This window comes from Pseudonaja textilis, chromosome 1 (genome assembly GCF_049901715.1).
Source record: "Pseudonaja textilis isolate UNSWEBS1 chromosome 1, rPseTex1.2, whole genome shotgun sequence".
In the NCBI taxonomy this organism is placed as follows: domain Eukaryota; kingdom Metazoa; phylum Chordata; class Lepidosauria; order Squamata; family Elapidae; genus Pseudonaja; species Pseudonaja textilis.
Genome location: NC_141990.1, coordinates 87,796,983 through 87,819,228, shown reverse-complemented (window position 1 = coordinate 87,819,228; position 22,246 = coordinate 87,796,983). Strand labels below are relative to the sequence as shown.

The 22,246-nt window shown below is 38.4% G+C and overlaps 2 protein-coding genes across 8 annotated transcripts in view; one reads left to right on the top strand and one right to left on the bottom strand.

Moving 5' to 3' along the window:
- Positions 1-16,157, top strand: part of LOC113439617 (uncharacterized) — a 31,855-nt gene extending 15,698 nt beyond the window's left edge. Inside the window, exons 9-14 of one of the 2 annotated variants that reach the window (XM_026705552.2) lie at positions 770-903; positions 2,244-2,372; positions 6,029-6,143; positions 10,119-10,253; positions 12,749-12,874; positions 13,781-16,157. In XM_026705552.2, the coding sequence (XP_026561337.2) occupies positions 770-903; positions 2,244-2,372; positions 6,029-6,143; positions 10,119-10,253; positions 12,749-12,874; positions 13,781-13,902 (761 nt within the window). In that variant the 3' untranslated portion in view covers positions 13,903-16,157. The remainder of the gene's footprint in view (positions 1-769; positions 904-2,243; positions 2,373-6,028; positions 6,144-10,118; positions 10,254-12,748; positions 12,875-13,780) is intronic. The other variant, XM_087940477.1, reaches the window with a different exon arrangement.
- Positions 16,083-22,246, bottom strand: part of MAP7 (microtubule associated protein 7) — a 92,211-nt gene continuing 86,047 nt past the window's right edge. For all 6 annotated transcript variants that reach the window (XM_087940454.1, XM_087940451.1, XM_087940444.1 and 3 more), the window contains 5 exons: positions 21,077-21,127; positions 20,772-20,814; positions 19,803-19,938; positions 18,029-18,261; positions 16,083-16,892 (listed from right to left, as the gene is read on the bottom strand). In XM_087940454.1, the coding sequence (XP_087796580.1) occupies positions 18,075-18,261; positions 19,803-19,938; positions 20,772-20,814; positions 21,077-21,127 (417 nt within the window). In that variant the 3' untranslated portion in view covers positions 16,083-16,892; positions 18,029-18,074. The remainder of the gene's footprint in view (positions 16,893-18,028; positions 18,262-19,802; positions 19,939-20,771; positions 20,815-21,076; positions 21,128-22,246) is intronic.

Here is a 22,246-nt window from a genome sequence, read left to right as displayed (position 1 = left end):
TGAGGTCATGTGATCGCCCTTTGCGGCTTCCTGACAAGCAGAGTCAATGGGGAAGACAGATTCACTTAACAACCGTGTTACTAACTTAACAACTGCAGTGATTCACTTATCATCCATGGCAAGAAAGGTCATAAAATGGTCACTTAAGAAACGTTTCACTTAGCAGCAGAAACTTTGGGCTCAATTGTGGTCATAAGCCAAGGACTAGCTGTATGCAGGCATAAACATTAAACATTTTACAGTAAACGGGCACCTTTCAGCTTTCAATATTTATGGAATGGACTTTAATTTACAAGTCCATATGCCTACAATATTTGGTTGTAAATGTGGCTAATCTGTCTGTTATACCCCTCTGAAGATGTTATTCAGTCTGGATGATGATTTGTCATGTGTCTCCTTGGCTTTGAATGAGCTCTCTGTGTTCCAGTCCATGCCAGAAGGGGGCACAACTACTTTAAGCTTTCTTCTGATGCTAATATTAATACTACCTGGACTTCTAGTGAGATCAGGGTGAACATGGTTTAATTACTTTGATCAGAGGCTAGCTTTTTTATATTAAGTTTGGTTTGTCTTTCTGGTGATTTTTCATGAAACAGAACTCTGGATCTAACCACTGTATTGATATTGCGTAGAATTCTCTGCTTCTAGGAGACAGTTGAACTAATTTGACTCTTATTAAACTTGGTGATGTGCTTTATTCTCAAGTTCTCTTTGCAGAACAATTTTGGTTGATTGGCAGACAGCCTTAAGGAGTGTTCTTCTGTTGCAGAGTTTGTTCTGACCAGTCTTGTTGCTATGCATATCCAGTCCCGTCTTCTTCCTCTCTTGACATTTAGAAATAAGGAGATTCAGCGGAATTCAGTAATTCTCCTCCAGATATTATCCCAACACTCAGGCAACCAGGTACACATTTTCTTAATACCACTGGCCTTTGGATCGCTTATGAGATTGAAAGCATTTGGGATAGGACAAATGTTCAAACAGGCATGCTTCGTATATCTATATGACAGGAAGGGTTCACAATTTATGTTATTCAGAGGTACGATAGTGCTTTGGATATTTTAATTCATAGAATTTAATTGGGGAGACGGGGGAGTATCTAGTTAACAGGGTTTTTATTCATAAACTTTCTACTATGCTTTCTACTATTGTTCCGTCTCTTGAGATGGCACCTTTTTCTTCTATTTTCCTTATTACTCTGATACTCAGCACGGTTTACTCGGTTCCGCACTATATTTTATCTTTAGCTTGGTAGGTATACCTTCTTTAACTTTACTTGTCTATCAGTTTCCTTGCAAATAAAGAATATTTATTATTAAAATTGTACCTACGTTGGTAGGTTAATAGCTCTCTCCTTCCTGCTGCTTATTTAGATCCTTTGTCTCTCCCGGTTTCCACCTGAGACTTTTTTCAAATTGATAAGTAAATTAATGGCAGGCCTCCTTTTTGTTAGACTCGTGGTCAGTTTTATTCATTACTACCGCACAGGTAGTCCTTGACTTACCACAGTTCATTTAGTGACCAGAGTTACAACGGCACTGAAATATGTATCTTATGACCAACAACCATTGCCGTATCCCCATGGTGACATGATCAACATTCAAGCCCCTGGCAACCGACTCAGATTTATGACGATTGCAATGTCACAGAATCATGTGGATTTCCCTTTGGCGACTTTCTGACAAGCAAAGTGAACAAGAGCAAGCCAGATTCACTTAACAACTGTGTTACTAACTTAATGGCTGCGGTGAACCACTTAACAACCACGGTAGGAAAGGCAGTAAAATGGGGCAAATCTCACTTAAGAAATGCCTCACTTAACAACATACATTTTGGGCTCAATAGTGGTTGCAAGTCGAGGACTACCAGTAGTGGAAAAAGCTATCCATGATTGGATAGAACCTTGAATGATTTGTACTCAGTGGAAGTATTTATATTGCTGTTTGTTGAATTAACCAACTGTAAGGTTAGCACAGCTCACTGGCTTTTTTTTAATTGCTTAACAATTTAATAGTGGCACAGTTCCCCCCCCCGCCCCAAAACTGGGTATTATTACACAGAGATGCTGTGGCCCTTTCCCTCCCTGTCTGTGATGAACCTGGTCAACCTTGGCTCTTTGGTGCAACATTGCTTTGCACCTGCAGCTGTATTATACCAATTTTGTAAATTTGGGTTAATCCCACACAGATTGTTATTTTAAAAGTGCTCTTACTGTATTTTAAGTGCTACTTTAATCTTTGCAGGATGCCCTGATGTCTGATGAGATGCTGCAAACTTTGGGGGAACTGTTGCTTACCTGGAGAACAGACCCAGTAATTGTTGGCCATATGGCTTGCCTCATCAGAAATCTCAGCCTTTCTAAAAACATACAGGCAAGTCTCAAGTAGTTTTGCATACCGATCCAAATATTCAGCTCACAATTCAGCTAACTGAGTGATATTATATGAAAATATTAAGTGTTTGTTGAATTCTCAGCATATATTCCTGATAGCATACATGGAATTGGTATGTTTTAATACATTCACACTGGTTTTTTTTTTAAATTGAACATTTTCAGGATGTTATTTTTATGACTCAGTTCTTTCAGAATTTATAACTAAAAGACACCCATGTTCCAGTGCAAGGAAATACTTTGATCATTTTATACACTGTTCTCCACCTTACACATACACATACAAATTTATGCATACACGTACACACACATACACACTCATACTCACTCACTCACTCATGCATGCACACATAGAGAGAGAGAGACAGAGAATTTTTGTTCAAGCATGTTAATATCACAGGTTTGTTTTCTAGATCAGCAGTCTCCAACCTTGGTAACTTTAAGCCTTGTGGAATTCTGGGAATTGAAATCTATAAGTCTTAAAGTCCACAAGTCTTAAAGTTGCCAAAGTTGAAGACCCCTGTTCTAGATAGTAAAGATAGCAAGCAGGAAACTAGGAATTTATTTTACCTTTGAAAACTTTATTTATTGCTCAATAAAGCAGTAGCACTGCAGGTAATCCTTGACTTACGACCACCCTTGAGCCCAACGTATAAGTTACTAAGTGAAAAATTTGTTAAGTGCATTTTGCCCCATTTTATAACTTTATGACTCTTCCCCCCATTTGTTAAGTGAATCACTGAAGTTGTTAAGTTAGTAACATGGTTGTTAAGTGAATCTGGCTTCCCCATTGATTTTGCTTGTCAGAAGCTTGCCAAAGGGGATCATATGACACACACACCCCGGGACACTGCAACTGTCTTAAATATGAACCAGTTGCCAAGCATCAGAATGTAAATCACATGACCATGGGGAGACTGCAACAGTCATAAGTGTTAAAAATGGTCGTAAGTCACTTTTTTCAGTGCCGTTTTAACTTTGAACGGTCACTAAATGAATTGTTGTAAGTCGATGACTACCTGTAGAACTTCAGTTTCACTATCATGAAGTCCTTGCTATCATAAAGTCATAAAGCTATTTCCCTCAGATATTTCTTAAACCAGACTTATTCCTATCAACTTATTTATTGCTATTCAGATTGCCTTTCTCCTTTGCATTCTATTTTGGAATACTAGCACTTTACACTGTTGCTTCTTTACTCATTGTCTTCTTTGTTGCATGATTCTTTCCCCTTTCCTCTGGGCTGCTCATAATTACTACTGTCATCTTGTCATCTTGTCTTCCTCAGTGCATCAACTACCCTTCTTGATTTTCTCATGTTGTTTTCTCTCCCGTGGACTTAGTCCGTCCGTCCTTCCTTCCTTCCTTCCTTCCTTCCTTCCTTCCTTCCTTCCTTCCTTCCTTCCTTCCTTCCTTCCTTGCTGCAGTTTTCAGAGTAGCTCGTATGCCACCTCCAACGGTAGTTGGAAATGCGTCTAGAATAATTGTAAATATACCTGAGAGGAAAGTACTTGACACACATAAGCCCTCTTTTCCTATAGACCTGCGTGGTAAGGAAGAGTTTAAATCATCCAGATGCAATGTGGAATTTGCTTCCACAATGTAGATAGTCATACAATTTGTGAGTGCAGTCTAGAGTGTTTACAAAATAAGCACATGAACAGGGGAGAAAAGCAGCCAACATAAACACACAAGCCCAGATTTCATATCAAAGTAGCTCGATACCCGTGCTTCGCTACGAAACTATGAGGTCAGGCTTAGTTTTTGGGGAGGAAACTAAGGGAAAAAATATGCCTCTGCCTACCAGCATCCACCGGTATTCATCTGGCTAGCATCCTGTCAGCGTGTGAAAGAGTTGAGGGCTGTTTGGAAAGTGAAGCAGTATTTGCTGTGTGAGCAAGAAGGAGACAGCAAGGAGCCTCAACTTAGCTCAACTGTTTTGTACTAAAGCTGGTTGCTGCTGTGAAACTGAAACTCCTCTCCACTGCTTGTGTTTTACATTTGGAACAGATTTTATTTATTTATTTATTTATATTTATTTGATTTGTCAATCGCTTACAAGATAATAGGTATAAGAATAAACATAGTTATGAATACATGCAATGGATACATATAAGAAAAATAAAAAGAAACAATAGGACAGGGACGGGAGGTACATTGGTGCGCTTATGCACGCCCCCTACAGACCTCTTAGGAAGGGGGTGAGATCAATAGTAGACAGTCTAAGGTTAACGTTTTTGGGGTTTGGGGAAGAAAAATTTCTTTTCAGGTGGGGAGGGGGAGTAGAACTCCTTAGCATCAGAGCATGTAAATAATAATATACAAAATACTAATGCTCTGATGGTCATTTCGAAAAATCCTTTCTTATTGAGCACTAGAAGCCAAGAGGAACATATGTGCCAAATTTCAAGTTTGTAGGCTTTACGGTTCTGGAGATTTTATGATGATGCATGAGTAGTATTTCCGTTTGATACATATAGATAAAGTGGTCTGGAGTCATTACTCAATTCCTATAAGATTATAGGTTCAATCTCTGTAGCTGTCTCTGGACATTGCTTTCCAAAGGCATGGTATTTATAAAAGATTTACCTCTAGTTTCCATATCTGGTCCTCTAATATCCATTTAAGAGAATTGATTTATACAGGAAATATAGTTCCCACCCCCCACCATATATTGGCCCTACTGTCCTTAAAAACATTATGCCACAGCCATCATTTTAAAATGCACCTAGAAAGATACCAGTACTAGAAATCAATTTAAAATTCAGATTAAAAGGACAACGTGCTTATTTCTTTTTCTTTCTGCTGTAGTTTGAATGAACTAATTACAGCAAACTGTGAACTATATAACGGTCATCCCTTATTGATCTCAAATTTGACTATTGGTATCACTGTGGAATGGATTTCTGTAATGGACAATATAGCACCCACTGGAAAATCTATAGCAATGGATTTTGCAGGTGCTAAATTTCCTGAGAAGCACATTGTGTAGAGAATTGCTAAAGCTAAACTAGTCTGATCAATTCTGGGAAATATTTTGAAAATCCTTATGATGCTTTAAAAAATGGGTTAGTTTCACAGTATCAGAGCACTAAATAAATTTTGCACTATAATAGTTCTTATTTAAACAACATATATAGGAGGAAAGAGAGTTATATTATCAAGCAATGCACCTACCTGCATGCTTTCTTCTCATGTTAATCTCTCCACCTGCTTGTATAAAATGTTGCAGGTTTCCTCAAATCTGCTTTCTGGAGTTCATGAGTACCAAATGCAAGATGGGTCTAAAAGTGTTGGAGATCTCTTTTCGTATTTGGAACTAATAAAAGAATTTGGAGACCATGTATGCCATAAATATTTTAAGAAAGAAAACAATGCAACCACAGTTGGTTATTGCACACATATTGATATTTTGTGTGATTATTATCTATCCCTCATCCTACATCCTTTATCCAGTTCTAAAAATTAAATCCAATGTTAACTGGGGCAGAGGCAAGTTTTAGTTTAATTTGATTCTTGAATGAATCTGATATAGGCCATAAAACTACCCTGTTTATTTTTATTCATGATGCTAATTTTTATAGCTTGAAAGAGGTTTGCCAGACTGAAATAGTACCTTTTGTGTATGATTTACAGAAAATCTTAGAAAGCCCATGTGTTGAAGGCCTTCTTCAAGCTATCCATAGTGCCCATTTACTAGAAGATTCCCTTTTCTGTGTGATATCTTGTCTTGCTGAACTGGTGAAGCATGGTAAGGGGGCCTTTAATTCAGTTGCATAGATGCGTAAGCCTTTTTTTCTGGCATTGAACATTGATGTTGATGTAAGTTTTGATCTCCTGCATAATACAGATGATGATGGTTTTATTGGAAGCCTATGAGAAGCCAAATACTTGGGGTAAAAATATAAATAAGATATGAGATATAAGAACTTTATTGAATTTAAATTAAATTAAATAGAAATATATTTAAATTCAATTTAAATAGGAGAGCCAGCTTGGTATAGTGACTAATGCACCAGGCTAAAAACTGGCAGACTCAGGCACAAAACCAATTGGATGACCTTGAGCCAGTCACACACACACACAGCTCCAGGAAGGAGGCAACAGCTAACCACTTCTGAAATCTTGCCAAGAGATCTGCAGGGATAGGCAACAGTGGTAGGATTCAGAAAAATTTACTACTGGTTCTGTGGGCGTGGCTTGGTCGGCGTGGCATGACTTGGTGGGCTTGGCTTGGTGGACATGGCAGGGGAAGGATACTGTAAAATCTCTAGTCATAGTGGGTATTTGCTGGTTCTCTGAACTACTCAAAACTTCTGCTACCGGTTCTCCAGAACTGGTCAGAACCTGCTGGATACCACCTCTGATCTGCAGGGATTATTCCAGGCAGTTGCCAGAGATCGGCAATAACTTGAAGGAATTAATCAATAAAGCAAACATAATTTTAAAATAAAACAAACTCAGATTTCAATCATAATCAAAATATTTAGATTGCCAAGTATTTCTAAAGTGCTTGCTGGTTTTAAAAGGAAAAGCATATTCGCTTGGATACTCTTTCTTTTTCTTTAATCCTTTTTTTAAAACTCAAACTTCTAAAATATACATATATTTAATGGGAGCGAGCAACACTTTGAAGAAAATATCTAAAATACAGGTAGTCCTCAACTTACAACAGTTCATTTCGTGACCATTCAAAGTTACAACGGCACTGAAAAAAGGAGGTTATGACTGTTTTTCACAGTTACGACCTTTGCAGCATCCCTGAGATCATGTGATCAAAATTCAGATGCTTGGCAACTGGTTCGTATTTATGACTATTGCAATGTCCCAAGGTCCTGTGGTCCCCTTTTGTGACCTTCTGACAAGCAAAGTCAATGGGGAAGCCAGATTCACTTAACAACCGGGTTACTAACTTATCAACTGCAGTGATTCCCTGAACAACTGAGGCAAGAAAGGTTGTATAACGGGGTGAAACTCCCTTAACAAATGTCTGACTTAACAGAAATTTTGGGCTGAATTGTGGTTGTGAGTCAAGGACTATCTATGCTGGAGAAATCATAAAGTACCTTGGGACTGGAATTGCCATCACTAAGCAATACAGCCCTTCGAGCATGACATGATATGACCGTACCATTTAGCAGTGGCAATCCTGGAACTCCCCATTGCTGTCATGCAAAGATCATTGGGTGTGAAGTGATCCCAGGTGGCTCACAAGAAGATGTAATTGCAGAGCAACTTGCAACTTTCCCCGCTGCCTTTCCTCTTGACTTTGTTCATGAGAAGCTGGTAGGAAAGGTTACAAATGGGTGCTCATGTGACCATCATAAAGGCAAGCCAAGCAGGGATGGGGTTCTATCAGTTCGCACCTACTCACTAGAACCGGTTGTTAACATTCTAAGCAGGTCGGAGAACCAGTTGTTAGAAGAAATTACTGGCCTAATCCTGTAAGGAAGGTAGGAAGGAAACATTCTGGTGTTGCTTACAGAAACTGCCTCTCTGTTAACCCTTATTACATTCTTGGCAGGACTAGACTTCCTGTCTCAGGAATCTCTCTGGAGTTTTTTCCCCTTCCTTTGCTGGTACTTTGCTTGTGTGGAGTGACCATTCAAAGTTACAATGGCACTGAAAAAAGTGACTTATGACCATTTTTCGCACTTATGACTGTTGCAGCATCCCCACTCTCATGAAAGGCCAGGCAAGGAGATGCATGCCTCGATGTGAGAGATATTGAGTTGGCCACATCCAGCCAATAACATGACCATCAAGCCATGTCCACCCAGTCACATGACCACCAAGCCAAACCCACCACCTAAGCCACGCCCACATAACCGGTTGTCCAGATTGTGATCACATGACCACAAAGGTGTTGGAATGGCCGGAGCTTTGAGGACCAGTCACAAATACCATTTGTTCAGTGCTGTCGTAACATCAAAAAGTCATGAATGAGTGGTTATTATTACAAGGACTGTCTATAAGATCCAGCCATTGATCAAACCAGTATTATCTAAAGTGAAGTTAGCATCCTTGGACATCAGGTATTCCATCATGGGCAAAGTAATTCCTCTGTGAAATCATAGGAAATATCCTACCGCATTTTGAATTAGTCAGATGCCACTTTGACTACTGGGGTTAGTTCCACATTTTGAGAGAGAGAGATTATAGAACAGTGATGGTTAAGCTTTTCCACATTGCATGCCAAATGTGTGTGCATGTGTGCACGCGTGCCTGCACCCATGATGCAATGCAATGACTCCCCTGACTCCCTGTGCATATGCGCGCAATCCCCTGCACGTGCACCACGCGCCTCTGTGCATGCATGCTCAACCACTGCACACTTCTGCACATGCGCACGCAACGCCACACGTCGCATGCCTCTGTGCATGCATGCGCATCTCCCCCATGCGTCTCTCCCCACGCATGCGTGCCTGGGTGGGATTCAAATTTTTTAACAACCGGTTCTGTGGGCATGGCTTGGTTGGTGGGCATGGCTTGATGGTCATGTGACTGGGTGGATATGGCTTGGTGATCATGTTATTGGCTGGGCGTGGCCAACTCAATATCACTCACGTCGAGGCATGCATCTCCTCACCTGGCCTTTCATGACTGTGGGGAAGCTGCAACAGTCATAAGTGTGAAAAACGGTCATAAGTCACTTTTTTCAGTGCCATTGTAACTTTAAATGGTCACTCCATACAAGCAAAGTACCAGCAAAGGAGGGGAAAAAAATTCCAGAGATTTTCCTGAGACAGGAAGTCTAGTCCTGCCAAGACAGTAATAAGGGTTAACAGAGAGGCAGTTTCTGTAAGCAACACGAGAATGTTTCCTTCCTGCCTTCCTTACAGGATTAGGCCAGTAATTTCTTCTAACAACCGGTTCTCCAAACTGCTTAGAATGTTAACAACCGGTTCCAGCGAATAGGTGTGAACTGGTAGAAGTCCACCCCTGCATGCATAGCAGATACCCAATAATCAGCTGGCTGGCGGGAGGCGTGCATGCATGCGCAGTGGGGCTCTTCCGGGCGACCTCTCGTGTGCCGGCAGAAGTGGCTCTGCGTGTCACTTCCAGGATGTATGCCATAGGTTCGCCATCACGGTTATAGTAATTGGAACTGGAACGGACAATAAAATAAGTCTTATGAGGCAACTGGGTGTGGTCCCTTTTGTGAAGAGATGCCTGACTGAAGTGTGATAGCCTTCCTCAAGTACATGAATGGATCCTGCAGAGGAGTTCAAGACCTATTTTTTATCATTCCAGAGTGTGAGACATAGACCAATGTTCTTAAGTTTCTGTTCCTAAGTACAGTTTCCATTTAAATGTTAAGAAAAATTTCCTCATGATAAGACCAATTGAACAATGATGCCAAATACTGAAGGAGATGGTGAGCACCCTTTGCTGAATGTGTATAAGGAAAGGCTATACTTCCTTCTGTTCAGGTTTTAATTTCTCCACCAATTGTGAGGCCTACCAAGTATTTGACTCTGTGGTTCAATATATTTATTTCAAATGTTCTACAGCAGGGCTGTCAAACACACGGCCCACGGCCCAGATGTGTCACATGCTGGCCACACCCACACCCAGTTTAGCAAAGGGGAAAGTCCCAATATGTCACATGACACTGCTGTGACACCACAGGTTTGACACCCCTGTTCTATAGTCTTTTTCTGTTCTGTTGGGGTCTGTTCATTTGTCTTTTAATTTCTTATTAAATCTTTCCTTTTATTATTAGAAGGAGCCACGGCGCATATTGTAGCATTGATGGATGAACCATTGATAAGTCATTTGGTGAAATTAGCTAACCAGGTGGAACAAACCGAGCTTTCATTCCAAGCTGCTTTTATGATCAAACACTTCGTAAGGCATGGTATGTATCAACAGGGAGTCTGATATTTACACTGCTCAAAAAAATAAAGGGAACACTTAAACAACACAATGCAATTCCAAGTCAATCACACTTCTGTGAAATCAAACTGTCCACTTAGGTAGCAACACTGATTGATAATCAATTTCACATGCTGTTGTGCAAATGAAATAGACAACAGGTGGAAAGCATAGGCAGGTAGCAAGACATCCCCCAAAAAGAGTGGTTCTGCAGGTGGTGACCACAGACCACTTCTCACTTCCTATGCTTTCTGGCTGATGGTTTGGTCACTTTTGAATGCTGGCGGTGCTTTCATTCTAGTAGTTGCATGAGACGGAGTCTACGACCCACACAAGTGGCTCAGGTAGTGCAGCTCATCCAGGATGGCACATCAATGTGAGCTGTGGCAAGAAGGTTTGCTGTGTCTGTCAGCGTAGTGTCCAGAGCACCAGGAGACAGGCTACCAGGAGATGGGCCAGTACATCAGGAGACGTGGAGGAGGCCCTAGGAGGGCAACAACCCAGCATCAGAACCTCTATCTCCACCTTTGTGCAAGGAGGGACAGGAGGAGCACTGCCAGAGCCCTGCAAAATGACCTCCAGCAGGCCACAAATGTGCATGTGGCTGCTCAAACAGTCAGAAACAAGACTCCATGATGGTGGTATGAGGGCCCAAGTCCACAGGTGGGGGTTGTGCTTACAGCCCAACACCACGCAGGACCTTTGGCATTTGCCAGAGAACACCAAGATTGGCAAATTCACCACTGGCACCCTGTGCTCTTCACAGATGAAAGCAGGTTCACACTGAGCACATGTGACAGACATGACAGGGTCTGGAGACGCCGCGGAGAACGTTTTGCTGTCTGCAACATCCTCCAGCATGACCAGTTTGGCAGTGGGTCAGTAATGGTGTGGGGTGGCATTTCTTTAGGGGGCTGCACAGCCCTCCATGTGCTTGCCATGTGCTGACTGCCATTAGGTACTGAGATGAGATCCTCAGACCCTTTGTGAGACCATATGCTGGTGCGGTTGGCCCTGGCTTCCTCCTAATGCATGACAATGCTAGATCTCATGTGTCTGGAGTGTGTCAGCAGTTCCTGCAAGACGAAGGCATTGATGCTATGGATTGGCCCACCCGTTCTCCACACCTGAATCCAATTGAGCACATCTGGGACATCATGTCTCGCTCCATCCACCAACACCACGTTGCACCACAGACTCCAGGAGATGGGGGATGCTTTAGTCCAGGTGTGGGAGGAGATCCCTCGAGACCATCCGCCACCTCATCAGGAGCATGCCCAGGTGTTGTAGGGAGGTCATACAGGCATGTGGAGGCCACACACACTACTCAGCCTCATTTTGACTTGTTTTAAGGACATTACATCAAAGTTGGCTCAGCCTGTAGTGTTTTTTTTCCACTTTAATTTTGAGTGTAACTCCATGGGTTGCTAAATTTGATTTCCATTGATAATTTTTGTGTAAGTTTGTTGTCAGCACATTCAATTATGTAATGAACGAAGTATTTAATAAGAATATTTCATTCATTCAGATCTAGGATGTCTTATTTTTGTGTTCCCTTTATTTTTTTGAGCAGTGTATATTTTCAGCCTAATGAAAATATAAATTCAAATTCAAGTGATGAAATGTGTTGGGTTAAAAAAAAAAAAGGACAACAGCTTGAGCCTTGAAGTGCAAATCCCTTTATTTATATCATTCTCAGAGTATAATGGGATTTTTAAAGACTTATTAAATGAATGAATTACAGCTAGATGATCGTCTATTTTCCTATAATATACTAATAATGTAAATCTAATCAACATTAGGCCGGTATTTTGTGCCTGACCACACTTGGCCTCCTTGCCTGGAGCTCTTATTTTTCTAATTTAAATATGAAAATTTGTTTGAGAGAGTGAAGCAAATAGTTCCAACACAGCAATTAAACATTTTGTGCCATCGTAATAGAATCTTCCAGAAGGAAACAAATCCTGTTAAATATGCTATTACTGCTCAAATATTGATAGATTTACTGCTGCAAGTTGAAGTGATGTTTAATTTGAAAAATCATTGTGGTATAAAGCCTCTTTAAACCCCCATTCTTAAAATAATTTATTATTATTTATTTATTATTACATGTACACGGGCACTAATTGTGTCGAAGACATTTACTACACAATTATGTAGCATTATTAGCACTGTGCTTTAATTTCCAAGTAGATGAAGCTCTTTAGGAGATTCAGCACTTGTGTTTTTATTTCACAAAATAAAACTTAAAATGAATTGGGGCTGGAGTGCAGAGCTCTGCTTGCTGTAATGCATGACTTTATAGTAAACTACATTTATAAATTTTCAATATTAAAATATACTTAGCTTAACAAATTAGTAACCAGAAAAGCAAGCAGTAGCAGTCATCACAAGCAGAAGGATGCTGTTTTAATAGTGCCGTATAACTAATGGATTCTGTTCTGTATTTCTTTTCTGTTCTCCATATCAATTGCTTAGAGGAGATAGTGTCTCTGTTAAAAACTCACATGAACCAGGTTCAGCAATATCTGATGAAGTATCTTATTCACCGGGAGATTCGTTTTCAGCATTTGGGCATAACCACTCTCTGTGCATTACAGAAAGGTATGGACTTCTATGATTTAAAAAAATCCCTATTAAGTCTTTCCAATAAAATAAATAAAATAGTGGTCCAAATTAAATCCCAGGAGTTTTATGTGGTGTCTAGCATAACTAGGCTCACTAGATTTTACTAGGATTTGAGTCCTTATTGCTTCTAGTAATGTAAACGAACTCCAGCTTTATAAAGTTCACTGATATTTTCATCAGACTTGTGTAGAAGTTCATTCCCATTGTCACATATTTTATAATTCTAAAAATATTTTTAGAAAGGGAGCATCAATAATCCCATGATTCTAGTTTCCTGAATTTTTTCCAACTATTTTTTATTAGCAGTAGTAAAGAACTCAAGATGTACCCTTATAGGATTTTAGTTGGGGAAGACTCAAGAGAGTGAAACCAAGCCAAATAGAATCACCAAAAATGCAATGTATAAGAGGTCCAGCTAGGTGGTGAATTTCAGAGTTATTTTTGACAGAAGGTCCAAAGGGAAGCTTGGATCTTTATAGGAGGTTGAACAGTGGAAAGTGGAAGGCTGATTGATGGACACGAGACACATCATAATGCCTGAAAGTTTGTCATATTTCTGACTGAGAAAGGTGGAAACAGGTTCTCTTGAGGCTTGTTGAACTGATGTATGATGTATAAGAAACAGGAATATGCATGAATTTCTTAACACAATCTTGAAAAATTGTAACATCAAAGCAGATTTTAAACATAAATAATTTAAAGTTGGCCTATATTTCATGGTGTAGAATTTTATAGATTGAATGTAAATCCTTAGATAATACTACCAATCCAATGTCAAATAAATGTATAGACAAGTGTAAAAGGGTGTACCTTCCCACATGAAAAGTTCCGTAGGTATTTTAAAAAGCTCTAATATCTGAATACTTTTTTTCTTATATGAAGATCCAGACTTTCTGGCAGCATTCAGTAACAGTGAACTGAAGAAGCACCTTGATGAAATCTGTCAACAAACTGAAATTATGCAAGAGCTTCTCAGTGTCGCTATTGGACATATGGATCCATGAGAGACACTTCCAGCCTGCATATCATTAGTCAGAATGGAGATCATTAGCTCCTGAATAGGCAGCTGAGGTAAGATATTGGCACCTCAAGTTTAAAGGAGCAGCCGTGGATGAATCTACAACAGCTACATACATAAATTCTGATGTCAGTTATTTGGGTAGAAATGAAAGGGACATTTCCTCCATCACAAGGCATGTAAACAGAATCCATTGAAAATGATTGGGTTTGGGATTATATCAAAAATCTGCCACTGTTGCCTTATCTAAGATGGCTAGTTCATTATTTTGATGCATTCATGGACCAGTCTTAAAAGATTGTTCTACTATACAGATGCAAGACAGACGGACCAATCTAAACGTTGTTCTTTCATACAAATGTTGCAATTTAGCACCAGCCTTGCTGATTTGTAATCTGCAAATCTCTGCAGATATAGATAATCTTGCCCTGGAATAAACCTTGACCACATTCCTATTTTAATAAACTGAAATTGGATTGTTTTAAGAGCTTTGAAATGGAAAAAAGAAATCTCTGCTAGCAAATAATTATGTGTATGTAGGTTTCCAAGCTAAATTTGTGAAGTTTTTATTAAAATGGGCATTTTTAGAAAAAATGTAGGTGGTTCCGTAAATGACAGTTGCTGGATCCAAAGGTTTCGATTTATGCACATATTTGTGTTAAAATGCTCTGCAAGTAGAAAAATGATTTGGATGACATGGAGATATCCACCAAAGAAGACATACTGTACCTAGTTGCACAAAGAAAGGCTATTCAGAACCTGTTTCTATACATATGTGAAGTGCATATGTTCAAGAGCTCTTACTTTATTTCAGCTCTTACATCTAAATTAAATCGATTATTGGATCTTTTTGGGAAAAAAAAACCTGAATATTTACATAGAAGATTACTGCTTTCTTTGTGCTACTAAAATCAAATGTCTGGAAGCCATGTGCAAAGTATCTAATATATCTATATATTGTATCTAATATATTTTTGAGTGATTCTGCAGTTGTCTGCAAACATAGTAAAAAAAATGAAAGCTTTTGTTTTCTGGCTTTGCATATTGAAGATTGATCTGCAGGACACACAATGGCAGTGAAACACATTTTCCACAAGAAACAAAACATACTTTCTTCTAGCCAGTTTATAGCTGGAAATGCCCATATGGGTTTCATCTCTTATTAAATTGGATTTTTAAATTGTTAGAATCTTGTTTATAGGAAGCAACATAAAGTGTTATAAGAAAATAATATTTTAGAGAAGAATGTCACAGGACACAGAAGAATGAGAACAGCCTCCTGAGATGGAAATGGTCATCTGAGTCATATGCAGCATTTCTTCTATGAATGGGCTGTGTTCCTCAAGGATTGTTGAATCTGTTCCTCCCATTAGATTGCAGGAAGACCAACTCTTGGCTCCCTCATTAGACTTCCCAAATAACTGAATATCATCTATTTCATGTAATCACCATTCTGCAACAATATGATATCAAACAGACCAGGTCTTAGTGCCTTAGAATCAGAGATGGACTATCCCAGGTATTGGGGGGCTTCTGAATCTAACACCATTCTTGCTAGGATTCAGCCTAAACTGTTCCTCCCTATCCAACTCTAATGGCCTCCAGACATCAGGACAGGACTTCAGTAACATTTCCTATTCCTATTTCCTATTCCTGTACGATATGGAGAACGTTATGGGTACACTGGGGACACGGTGGCTCAGTGGCTAAGAAGCTGAGCTTGTCAATCAAAAAGGTCGGCAGTTCGAATCCCTAGCGCCACATAATAGAGTGAGCTCCCATTACTTGTCCCAGCTTTTGCCAACCTAGCAGTTCAAAAGCATGTAAAAATGCAAGTAAAAAATAGGCACCACTTTGGTGGGAAGGTAACAGCGTTCCATGCGCCTTTGGCATTTATTCACGCCGGCCACATGACCACGGAGACGTCTTCAGACACTGCTGGTTCTTTGGCTTTGTAACAGAGATAAGCACTGTCCCCTAGAGCTGGAAATGACTAGCATAAATGTGCGAGGGGAACCTTTGCCTATGGGTACATTAGCTGCATCTTCATTTTCCAAGTCTGGAAAAAGCTCATTGAATGCAGAGAATGACATTAAGCCAGAAAGCTTTGTTTTATTTGCTGAACTGCCTGCTAGACTAGATAAATGAAGAAAACCCAAACTTGCATTGTTAATTATAGCCACGTTTTTATTGTTTATTTTGTACTCAACAAAATTAATAAATACATTATCTAAGATACAATAGGCTTTTTTTTTTCATTTCACCTATGAAAAAATAATGCTTTCATTTTTTTTCACATTTTAAAACCTGTCATGTTATTTGTAAAAGAAAATGTGAGAAGAGCATAGTGATGGCTAAATATACAGAAGGTCCATTTAGGAATTACATTTACAAGAACCTGATACAGAAGGCTATATTTTGCCTCCAAAGTTAATAGTTCTCTGCAATAATATTTAAACCAACAGGTTTAAACAAAAACAAAAAACCCAAAGCCCCTCCCTGTAGAGCAGTGAGGTGTTTACTTTTCAAGTATTGAATCAGTAAAATGTAAGATTATTTGCTGATTTTACAGTGTGCCTTTTAAAACTACCCATCTTCAAATCAAGTCAAAACCAACAGGCCCATTATCTCAATCATCCTGTTATTGTTAATCTAGTTACCCTTTTCTTCAAGAATTGGTGAAAATATCAATTATGCTACATGAAGCAGTTTTTGAAATAGAAGACACAATTCTCCCCTAGTAGTGAGTTCTTGTGATAGAAAGGCAATCCAAATCTATTTCCAATATATTCTGCTGGTTTTACTACCTGTTTTCTTTAGAAAAAGAAAAAAGAAAGAAAGCAAGAAATCTTTAGAAAATTCCAGAGTGACCAAAAATATAACACTCCTTCATGGCATGGAAAAGGAATCCCATTGGCTTCAGAAGGCTTTTTCTTCACCTTTGATAATAATTTGTAAGGAGATCTCAGACAACTTCTACAAAGGAAAGCCAATAAAGAAATCATTAGCAATGATTCTTATACAAAAGTACAAACAGTCCTGTCAATGGATGATGATCATGCTGACAGGAGATGGACACGGGTGCAATTTAACCAGTGTAACAATCAGTTCGGTGAGCACATGCTAATGACCTTCTCCAGCAATCCCTGTCAAATAGCTGATGGGCAGCAATCCGCAAATCAGCTGAGCTTGAAAAATAAGATATAAAGCACAGCCTAGAGCCCAGGCAGGCGTGTGGCCTCAACAGCTGATCGTCAGAGCAAATCGAACTGGTTCGCTCTCAGATGATCCTCTGATCTACCAGTTTGCCCGTAGAATCCCACCCCTGGAAATGGATCTTATTAGTTCCAAAGACTGGAATTGCATGTAAAAAGTTCTCATGAGTGGAACAAGAGAAACAATATCTGCCAATTCCTGTTCCCTCTGAAGCTCTCCTATATGTTCTGAACACCTGCTGAAAGGGTTGAAACAACAACTAAAACAGTGTGGGAAGTAGGCCTGTAGGAAGGAGGAGGAATTGGCAAAAAAACATCACTCATTCTGTCCTGTTGGTGATGCCACCATTGGATCAGAGTGGCTTCCTCTCATGGGACAATAATTCAGGATCCATGCACCAATTATTAAGTGCAGAAATAGTTCCATTCTATGGTAATCCCACATAAACTGAACAAAGTTCCTGTTACCTAGAGTTATGAACCAGAGTAGATAATTTTCACTGAAATATCTTATAAGGAAGGAAACCCAGCACATGTTAAAATCAATATTTTTATATATCTGTTGCAGAAGTATTGCTTTTTCTTACTTTTATTAAAAGTCTATCCCTTAATAAATTTGCTTTTGTATCAGAAATAAATTTTATAATTGAAACAATTTTTTAAATAAATAGTTTGAAATTCAGATCTGTGCCCTGATCTGTACAAGTCTAGTGCAATTCAAATCAAGCTTCTCTCTCTCTCTGTCCTATTCTCGATGCAGGTTGCTCTAAGAATCAAGATTAATATGTTTATTGCAGATTTTATAACCCTTTATTCTTTCCTCTTAATATACTCAAATGAGGCATTTGCTAGATTCATTCCAGGGCATGCAAGTTAGAAGGAATACAGCAAACTTACCTGCTGTCTGAGGTGTTTGAACATTGTCTACCTGAGGCAATGACCCTTATGCCCCATTCTCTTCAAAGGCCAAGATGGGAGTCAAAGGAATATCAGAGCTATCTTTCTCTTCAGGACTCATGACATCCAATCTGGGAGGTTTTATTCCCATGGGTAAACTGATGAGCTCTTCAAAGTTTTCATCCTGCGTAGATACTCCATTTTCATTTGAATGTTTTTGTGGGTTGAGATTACTGAAATACATCAATAGGTAACATAACTTACAGATAACAAACCAGATGTTTATAGAACTATTTTAATCCAATGCTTTTTAAATTATATTTATTGTAGGCTTAGTTTCCTCTACCAGAAACATTTTAGGCCATGATACAGACAAATTTAAGTAACGTTTTGGAAACAATATCTATATTCAACTTTATCTAATGATGGAGATAGCACTACTACCCATATGGATAAATATTAACAGGAGGTGTTCTTAATTCAATTGACATACCATCCAAACCTTGACATTTTTCTTCACATATAAAACTTAGGTGAGATCACATTCTTAAATAACATAATAAAATTTAATAATTGGATATTTATATTGTGGCTCCTGATGGTTTAAACTTAACTTTGAATGGCATCAATGTATTATCGAACAAATACAAATGATATTATTTAGTCAATATACAAATTATATTTGAATTAGCATACTAAATGCCAAGAAAAAAAAAGTACAATTCTGAATGCAAATATTGCAAAAATATTTGTAATAATACTAAAAAAATGCAAAACATAGAAAACATAGACTAAGTTATATTGCAGGTTGAAGTTGGTGTCTTCTTCCACATCTTTAATTCTACTTCTGCAAAATTTCCTTATACAGTGCCTAATAAAATTGTGACATTTTTATTTCTTTGATTTTTTTTAAATCCTGCCTTTATTATTTTATAATAGTAAATCAAGATGGCAAACAAATATAATACTTCCTCCTCCTCCTATTTTCTCCTGTGAAGTGGGTTGGGGTGACAAACTTATCAAGAAACACCAGAAAGGTTTGGATATATTTGCCTTTGTTTCATTCCGTGAGGCTACAAAGGTTGCTAAAACACTGAGGTGATGCTAAGTCTCATGTGAAAAGCAATCTTTTCTGTATATTGAAAAGCAGATATTAAATCTATGCAACTATTCTGTCAGGCTGACAATTGGGACACCCTTTTCCCCAATAATGCAAGAATGCAGATGAAAAGGGGCTTTATTTCTTGTTAATTCTGATATAATATGATCTTAGTTCCCAAACATCAATGTTTTCAAATGATTTATTTACTTATTTTTTGGCTTACTGAGAAACAATATGTATGATACAGCAAAACATTTTGACACTAAATGTTTCCTTGAATATTTGAGAGAAATAATAGATAATTGAAACAATAAACACCTACAGCTAAGGGAAATAATTAAATTTGATATACAAGTTTACTTCAAGAAAACGAAACTTCTAAAACTCACCGGTGAATTTTTTCTCCATACTAGGATCATGTTGATAGCCTGTTTGGGTAGTGATTAAGGACCCAGATTGGAAACCAGGAGATAGGTTTCTATCTATCCAGATAGACCTTAGGCACAAAGCCAGCTGAGTTGCCTTGGGCCAGTCACTTTCTCTCAACCCTAAGCAATGGCAAACTACTTCTGGAAATCCTGACCCAAAACACCACAAGGAATATTCCAGGCAGGTTCCGAAAATTGGACTCAACTGAACAGAAGGGCGGTGTGGGGGAATCATGTTTCTTACCTGTCTAAGTTTACTCTAGGCTGGTGAGAAATGAGCACAGGTGTATGAAGTACCATTTCCCCATTGCGTGGAGTTTCTGCCATACACTGAACCTGAGAACCCATTACAGGGCTTAACGGAGGTGTAGGACCGCTCTCTAGTAAAAGGAAAAGAAAATGGTCCGTAAAACCGTATTCATTTAATGGAGCAGAATGGAGAACACAAGATTGCATAGAGAAGCATCTTTTCCCTTCTCAAAATGGTCTTTTGGAGAGTAGTTGCATGCAGTCCTAAATATAATATTCAGTATTGCTGGGAGAGAATAGGACTGTTTCCTGGAGAGCTACTGTTTTCCCATAGAGCTCATAGTGAGCCAGATAGATTAATCACTTGATCCATTGTAAGACAACTTCCTATGCCTATTTCTTAATATAGAACGATGCTAAGGCTAGAGCCAAGAGAAATTTCAGGGATCTCTATCTGAATTCTGAAAAATCAATTCCTTTTTCGTACTAATGAAAAATGCAATATCCAACGAATAACAGGGTTCACTTTATAATAGCCTTATATAAAACACTTCCTTTTACAGCTTGTTTGCTCAGAAATCATCATACCAGGTAAATAGTGAGCTAACATTTCAATTGTTTAATAAAACGGAAGTAAGGATTTTATTTCAGTAGCTCAATTATTAACAAAACTGTAATCTAGATCAGAAAATGATATAATTTAGTATTTTCTCAGTAATGATTAAAACTAATGATCTAGAACTTGATTTATTTATCGCTGCAAAATCACAGCGCTAATGTTTCATTCTGTATATAATTATACTCACAATGGAATAATACGGCATTACAAGGATTCAAATGTCAAATCACTGACTTTTCATTAAATACAACCAAGTTATTAATGTTTAAATGATGTATTACTTCTTTTTTATCCATGCTCTGAGTAATTTTCAGTGTTAAACTAAATACCTATCAAAAGTAATACCTATTTCTTTTGCTATCAGTCCATTCTGCTGCTCATCTGATTTCTGCAAAATAAAAAAGATTTTATGTAAACATCTATTCTTTAGAAGATAAATATATAGAAAATATACTTCTGAAAAAGGAAAAAAGTCCATACATACCGTCCCAAAGGTGCTTTTTTCAAGAGGCAACTGGACTTCCTGGTTTTTCTTTGAAGAAGTTTTGCTTCTCATCCAAAGAAGAAGCTTCTTGTCTCTTGAAAAAAGCACCTTTGGGACAACCATGACTTGGATGACTGAGAATCTCCATAGACACTTCCACACATACCTTTTCCACAGGTTCTGATCGCCTGGTTCTTTTCATAATTTCCTCAAGACGCTATATAATAAAGAAAAAAATATTTATAATCAACACCTTCCAGATTTATCCATAGTTTATAATATTTATTCATTTATTTTACATTTGTATGGGCCACCTCAAGCAAAAAACTGGGAAAGTTATAATATGCTAATGATAAGAAAAATCATAATCCCCCCAAGATGCATGCTGATAACTATTAGTTAATTAAACTTGGAAAAATAAAACTTTCAATTATCTTCTAGATGCCCTGACTGAGGAAGCTTTATAAATATTTGGTGCTAAAGTGTTCCAATGTGTGGGAGCTGCTGCAAAGAAGGACTGTCATCTTCTCCATGTTCCCTTAACTTCAGATGGAGAGGTGACTCTTTAACAGACCTTTCTAAGATGTTTTCACTGGATAACAGATTTAGCTACATTAATTATGAACATACAACATGCAATAACCAAATTAATCTCCAGTATATGCTATAGTTATTTCACCACTGCCACCTCTTCCTCCACCAACTTGCCTGCAACAAATTTTTACAAAATGAGCTACTCATCCTCCTTGGAATCAACTGGAGGAGGAAGCATCAATAGCAGCATAGGTGATCAGTGAGCAAATGAGCAAACATCCTCTTTGTAAGCTTCCTGCAACCCTTTTCTTTTTCAGAAATCAGATCAACTTACATTTATTCCCTCCCTCCTCCAATCCATTATTGTCTCCACTTTAGAAAAATGCAGGGGTGGGTAAACTTCTCCACTTTAAGTAAACACCTTTTATTCCCAAACATGTGAGACTAGTGGCAATGGAAGTTTGCCTGTGATGTAAACCAACCTACAGTATGCAGCATACAATATGTTAATAAAGAGGTAACTCAAAACTGATCCATCACATCATGAATCCCTTTGGGGGTGTTCTTTATAAGCTTGTGATCATACATGAAAGCAAGAGGCTACCTGATTCATGTAGATTCCTGTAGGTTCTTCCCATGATTTGTAAGTTTGGCAATGGGTTCTAAATCAGAAAAGACTCCCCTTCATAGATGCTTTGTTGGGCAGGTATGTGCAAAAATCCAAAGGTGGCATTATAAACAGCAAACATAACTGTGATTGCAATTGCATGGAAGAGAATGCTTCCAAAAGGTTTGTAAAACT